Genomic DNA, 7257 nt, shown 5'->3' with positions numbered 1-7257 from the left:
CCTAGGTGGGGAAAGGGAAGGGGTGGACTGTACATTCTTGGTTATCTGCACAGCTGAATGGATGATGCAGACTGAGAAGAAAGAGGGCCACAGTGCCATCTGACCTTGGTTAGCTGATTTTGGGACTAAGCGTTTTAAGACCGGTGGACCAATATTTGTATTTTAAACTCAGATGATATTTAAAAAATGGGTCTGTAGGGGCGCCTGGGTGGTTCAGTCGTTAAGCATCTGCCTTTGACTCAGGTCATGATCTCAGGGTCCTGGGATCGAGCCCCGCATCGGGCTCCCTGCTCTGCGGGGAGCCTGCTTCTCCCTCTCCCACTCCCGCTGCTTGTGTTCCCTCTCTCACTGGGTCTCTCTCTGTCAAATAAATAAATAAAGTCTTAAAAAAAAAAGGGTCTGTAATTGCAACAAGGCCCACTAGTTCCATGAATTAATGTGTCATAACTCATGCTCAAGCACCACACACGCATCTTGTATGAATTACGGCACAATACATTCATGTCCTGCTGTGTCTTACAGCTTTAATTAGTACATGAAGCTACATGACTATTCCATGTGGTGTATAAAAAAGGAGAATGTTGGGACGTATTTGGTCCTTTTTCTGGGGTGGGGAAAGCAAGGTTGATCTTTCTATGATGTCCTTTGGTGTCATTTTCTGGGATATTTGGGCTGCAACAGGTGACATGTTATTTCTGAGTTTTGGTTGGTGGGTTGAATAATAGGTTCAGTAAATATTTATTATTTACCATGTCTTAGGCATTATGGAGGGAGAGCACATACCAGAAGAAATATAATGCAATAGCTTTGAAGTCTGCACAACCAATCGAGGCATCCTCAACCCAACTTGGCTTAACTCAGCTCACTGAATCTGATTTGAGACTTAAGGATCCCTAGGCTTGATACAGCTCTTTGTAGCTCTTTGCAGCTCTTCACAGCTCCTAGGATCTTCCTAAATCCCAGCTAGAATGCTGCGTCAAGCACTTCACAGATTTGGTCAAAAGCTGGCGCACAGACCTACACTGCAACAACCTGGGGCTGAGCCTGCCCCTGCCAGAAGACTGAGCGCTCTGGATTTAGTGGCCCTGGGTGTGGGCCGCACACTGTGTGCAGGTGTGTGTATTCTGGCTGGTGAGGTGGCTAGGGATCAAGCAGGACCATCGATTGTGATCTGCTTGTTGGTGGCGGGCCTATTTTCTTCACTGGCTGTGCTGTGCTATGCAGAGTTTAGTGCCCGGCTTCCCCATTCTGGCTCTGTGTATCTCTACAGTTATGTCACTGTAGGTGAACTTGGGGCTTTCATCACTGGCTGGATCCTCATCCTCAACAATGTTGCTGGATTAGCCATTAGGATCTGGGCCTGGACCTTAGCTTCGGACAACCTTTTTGGAAAGAAGATCTCTCAGACCTTCCAGGAGACCATTTCACCACATGTTCCTGGTGTCTGCAGAAATTCTAGGCTTCTTTGTTATGTTCCTTGTGTTACTGCTCTTGGAATTGCTTACTCGGAACGTTAGGCAGCTTTCCCTGATTACCAAAGTGGTCACAGCGGTGCACCTTTTGGTTCTCAGTTTTGTTATCATCTCTGGCTTCATGAAGGGGGACCTGCACAATGGAAGCTTACAGAAGAGGACTACGTACAGGCTGGACTCAATGACACCTCTGGCTTGGGCCCTCTGGGCTATGGAGGATTTGTGCCTTTTGGCTTCCAGGGGATTCTCCGTGGAACAGCTACCTGTATATATGCTTTTACAGGTCTCAGCATTATTATTACCAGAGTCGAAGTAGCCCAGACTCTCTGGCATTCCATTCCCATGTTCATTGTGATTTCACTGCTCATCTGCGTTTTGGTGTATTTTGGTGTCTTTTTGGTGCCTTACTACCAACTTCGACCTGGGAGCACCTTGCCTGAGGCATTTCTCCATATTGGCTGGGCCCCTGCCTACTATGTTGTAACTTTTGCATTCCTCTGTAGTCTTTCTGTCAGCCTCTTGGGCTTTATGTTCCCCATACATCAACTGATCTCCATGTTGGCACAGGATGCCCTCCTGTTCCCTGTCCTTGCCAGGATCCAAACCAGCATATACACGCCCATTGTGGTCACTGTGATCTTTGGCATTTTTGCAGCAATCACAGTATTCTTGTTTGGATTCGCTGATCTCCTGGACCTCATGTCAGTTGGGGCCTTGCTAGCTTACTCTCTGCTGGCTTTTAGTGTTCTCATCCTCAGGTATGAGCCTGAGAGGAAGAATGGGGGAAATGAAGCAGAGGTGCAGGAGGAGAATGAGGGAAATGAAACAGAGGTGCAGGAGGAGAATGAGGGAAATGAAGCAGAGGTACAGGAGGAGAATGAGAGAAATGAGGCACAGGTGCAGGAGGAGAATGGACCTGCAGCAGAGAAGCTGACTCTACAGGGACTATTCTTTCCAGGCAGCCCCACCCCCACTCCGCTCTCTGGCCAGATTGTTGTTGTTTGCTCCTCACTGCTTGCTCTGCTGCTGACTCTTCTCTGCCTGGTGCTGGCCCAGTGGCCAGGTCTGCTCTCTGGAGACCCAGTGCCGATCACAGTGGTTGTGCTGCTCCTAGTGCTCATCTCTGGAGACAGCCACAGAGCTCCACTCCTCTTCACTTTAAGGTCCCTGCTGTGCCTCTCCTCCCACTCCTGAGCATCTTTGTGAATGTTTACCTTATGATGCAGATGACAGCTGCCACCTGGGCCCGATTTGGTGTCTGGATGCTGATTGGGTTTGCTCTCTACTTCGGCTATGGGATCCGGCACAGCCTGGTTGCACAAGCCCACTTCAGTTAGGGCCAAAACTGTAGACTTTGAACTCAGTAGTGCCAGTCTGTATTTGGTTTGACATCATCACACCTGAAAGCACTTTAGACCCTCTGCTCAATAATGAAGAATATTCTCAAAGTCACAGTTAGGGGTGGGTGGAGAGAAGCCAGAAATAGTACTCTGCTCAGCGGTGCTCAAACTTCAGCAGACATCACCTCACCTGGAGGACTTCTGAAAACAGATTACTGGGCCCTGCCCCCAGTGTTTGAAATTCACTAGGTCTGAGTGGGGCTCAGAATTTCTACTTCTAACAAGTTCCCAGGTGATGCTGATGTTGCTGGTCCAGGGACCACACTTTGAAAACCAGAGCTCCAGCTAAAGCCTCTCCGAATGTAAAGATGGAGGGAAACAAAGGTGCCCTTTTAACACTTATCTTCATTTAATGGAACACTTAGATTAAAATATCATGGTTAATCCTTTCACAGTGGGGAAATCATAGTGAATCACTTTATAATGTATATGCATATCAAACCACCACAGTATATACTTTATATTATCTTACAGTTTTATATGTCAGGTGGACCTCAATAAAACTGAAATAAAAAAATAAAATACCACAGTTATCTGAGTGTCTTTATTTTCTTTATTTTGTTCCCTGATTGTAGACCACAGGTAAGGAGTGTATCTTGTTCACATTTCCAGAGCATCCAGCTGGGGGCCAGGCATATAATGAGCATTTAATAAATTTATGTTAAATTGAATTGAGCCTCACACATTTCTTTGGTACAGAAAATTCTCCTTCCTTTTAGGCTAGCACTGTGCTTCTCCTTTAAAACTATCTTCTGAGAGACCTCCTTGACAAACAGTATTTCTCTCCATCCAGAACTGTCTGTACCCAACATCTAGAACTGTACCCAGGCACTTCTAATTTTGCCTTTGTTTGGCTATGCCTGAGTTCCTTTGACTATCCTGTCTTTTCCATCAGAGTGGAATCTTGCTCAGGGCAAAGAGTAAGTTCTCCCCTTCCTCTAGACTCAACCTTAAGAACAGTGCTGTTCATTCAAAGAGCAACAGGAAAAACACAGCCCTGGGTCAGGAGAGCACCTGAAAGGACCTCCCTTGGTTCAGCTCCATCTATTGCCCTGCAATCTGGGGAGGGGCCAGAAGTAGTGAAAGTCAGAGAAGGCCCAACCTGCTGACTCCAGGGAATCCCTGAAGAGGAGACTGGCTCCAGTGTGGGCACAACAGGCATCCTTCTTGATGCCAGTTTTATGCTTTGGTATAAGAGGGCCAGTGTTTTTCTATTGCATTTATGTATGGGGCCTGCCCCAGGAGGGAGGGATAGGAAGCTACTTTCTTACTTGTGGAATTTCTCATGTTCCCAACAAGGATTAGGTGACTCCAGAGGCAGGATTACCCATATACTTACCCAATCCTTTAGGTGTTTTTTGAGGGACCGATGCAAAAACCTTGTGACAGCATCTAAGATCATTTAGGGAGAGAGAATTTACACCCCAGATGGGGAGAAAAACCCACTTAAATAGGAGGAATTGATGACTAGATAGGGATTGAGGCATCATTACTCTGGAAGGGAAGGTATGAGTAGAAACTGAGAAAGAGGTATTGGTCAAGAGAGACTTCATGGAGGAGGATGCCTATGGAGCCATTTGGGAAATAAAAGAGAGAGAGGTGAGTTAGAAAAGAAAAGGGGACAGTAATTTTAGGCTACACAGACCTTTAAGAGTCATGAAAGATGAGACTCTTGTGAGGGATATGTTTTTTTCACGTTTGAAAGGAATTTATGAGCCAGGTGTGTATTGTGTATTGTGCCATGGAGTGAGATTCCTGAATCAGGAAGGGATGAGATATGACTTTTGCAGCTATCTGGAGGATAGACAGAAGGATTTGGACAAGTAGACTCTTCCTGGGAGATGTAGCAACTGCTACAGTCATCTAGATCCTTGCTCTTCAGAGTATGGTCCATGGACCAGCAACATTGTTGTCACCTGGGAGCTTATTAGAAATGCAGAATCTTAGGCTCCAACCCAGAACTACCAATACAGAATCTGCCTTTTCAAAAGGCTCCTAAATGATTTGTGTGGTATTTCCAGTTTGAGAAGCACCAGCCTTAGATAACTGATGATAGGTGTCTAGCCTCGGATGAACACTATGGAAGGTGTGAAAACTTTGGAATTGGAAGTCAAGAGGAGGGGTCTGGAAAACTGAATTTGGGGAAGTGGGAGAAGTGTGGGGTCTGACTGCCCTCCTGTCTCCAGGCCTCCCACATCAGTCACTATGCCAGGTTTTGGCACTTTGGGAAAATGCCTGCTGACCTCATGCTAGAGTCTGCCTGGTCCTTGGGCTCCCTGGGGCAAGCATTAGGTGGGTGGGGACTGCTGCCAATTCTGTTATCCCTACTTAATATGATGGCCTGAAAGGGACTGGGGAGGTCATATTAGTCATGCCTCACCTCAGGGTCATACTGTCTTAAACAAATGGGTGATAACGTGATGATGCTAATTGAGGAGACCATGGAGGTTGGGGGATTAAAATAGAAGTTCTTAATGATCTGTCCAAGATATTAGTATACTTTCATCTTTCAAAAGCTTTAAGGAGAGACCAGATGATGGCTTAACAGGTTATACCCCAGTAGGGACCAAATTAATGCTTTTTTAGGGATTTTTTTATTATTTTTAATGGGTTAATAACAAAATATATGAGACCTATAATTCCAGAGTCCTAAACTGATAGGCAAAGGAATAATATTACCAGGTGAAAATTATGAGATTTTAAGAATTTTCTTACACTTTTTAGGTTTGTGTACTTTATTCTCAATCAGAATAACTGATGAAAAGAGGCCAACATTGAAGGAAAACAGATTGAAATTGAACATGAGGAAGAATTTTCTGAGATTAGAGGGTGATGGGGGAGATGGGAGGGCACAGGCTCTCTGGTTTTGCACATGGCTGTCTCACTTGGGTTTGGAATGCCTCAGAGGTGCTCCTTTCAGAAACGGAAATGTACCAAATGAACTCTCAAAATCTTTGTTATCCCAAAAATTCTCCAGTCCACTTCTGAAATGAAAGGCTGAGGTGTATGTAATGTGGTGAGGCATGGGGATGATGAATGACAGAAGAAAAATAGCAATCTTATTAGAGAATTGAAATCTGCTAAAAAATTTAAAATAGGACTTGGATTTAGTAGAATAAGTTGCATGTTAGCTCTCAAATAAGAGTTTTAGGTTTCCATATCCTTATACTCTCCATATATTTATCTTGACTCATTGATTAAATTTTAAAACCTCCTAAGGGAAAAGAACATCTCTTTTATGAATTACTGTTTATTTCTCCAATGTCTCCAAGTGATGATGAAAATAATAGCTTAATTTGCTGAGTAATATGTCCTACACTTTTTTCCAAACACTTTACATAATCACCTATTTAATACAAAAGTTGTATGAGGTGAGTGTCGTTACGCTCATTTTCCAAAAGTTGAAACTAAGACTCAGAGGGGTTAAGTCATTTGTGCAAAGTGAGTAGTGAAGCTCGGATTTGTACCAAGTTTGAGCAAAGCTCCTGCCACTAACCCCCGAGGTATATTCTGCATGGAGTAGTGGCTCAATAAGGGATAGATGATCATCAAAACTTGAAGGCATAGAGGTAATTGAAAGACGGTGGATAATTCCAAATAGTGAATAATGAAAAGTAATTTCTATTTGTTTTGTGGAATGTCGTCAGAGAAACACTTAGTGACACCTACAGCTTATACTCAGACATTCTCTCCTTCACCTTCATTGTACCCCACCCTGCAGTCAGGGGCTTTGAAAGGGAGCAAGGCTAGGTTAATATATTCATAAAGCACCTCATTGAAAAGTCATGCGTGTGTGCCCACTATATGGACATATGTGTTTGAATTTGAGTGGAAATATGCCCAAGGAGTGGGATATGTTTATCCTGGTAGGTCTATAAGGATAAGCGTATTTGTTGGACTTTTTTGGGTATGGTGTGTGTGTGCACACGTGTGTGTGTGTGTACACAAATCCTGAAGGAGTTCAACCAGCTATAAGATACTAGCTGCCTTCCATCGTTGGCCCTGGTTGGTGTGTTTGTATCAAAACCTGATATTTATTTTTCATTATTTTCAAGGAAATCTCAGTGAGTTTTCTTTCTGGGAAGTTTATGACTAAGATTCTGGGCTGCTGTGGAGCCCCTATACATCTGCTACAATCAGAAGAGGTTTGCAGAGAAAGAGAAACAGCAGTTACAAGGCGATCCCCTCCTGTCTTTTACTTTCTAGCCTAATACACAGCCACCCCTTATGTACACCACCCATGTAACCACTGCCCTCTCCTGGAACCCCCTGATGGAAGGTACTAAGAGAAGCCATTTTATTTATTTCTTTGCTACCACATGGGACTCTATTTGAGCCACCCCAGAAAGAGGAGAATTAAACATTATACTAATTAAGGAATAGAG

General features: G+C 44.2%; 1 protein-coding gene across 1 annotated transcript; it reads left to right on the top strand.

Moving 5' to 3' along the window:
• Positions 1-968: 968 nt before the first annotated feature.
• LOC102736117 (cationic amino acid transporter 3-like) lies at positions 969-3171 on the top strand. The gene is given in 5 exon segments (XM_081809535.1): positions 969-1438; positions 1440-1609; positions 1612-2303; positions 2400-2592; positions 2595-3171. Coding segments are annotated over 5 exon segments (1740 nt in total). The 3' UTR covers positions 2810-3171.
• The last annotated feature ends 4086 nt before the right edge of the window (positions 3172-7257 follow it).

Source organism: Leptonychotes weddellii, unplaced genomic scaffold, assembly GCF_054177405.1.
Source record: "Leptonychotes weddellii isolate Sample4059 unplaced genomic scaffold, ASM5417740v2 HiC_scaffold_10727, whole genome shotgun sequence".
In the NCBI taxonomy this organism is placed as follows: domain Eukaryota; kingdom Metazoa; phylum Chordata; class Mammalia; order Carnivora; family Phocidae; genus Leptonychotes; species Leptonychotes weddellii.
The sequence above is the reverse complement of the archived record's forward strand: the minus strand, read 5'-3'. Positions and strand labels throughout refer to the sequence as shown.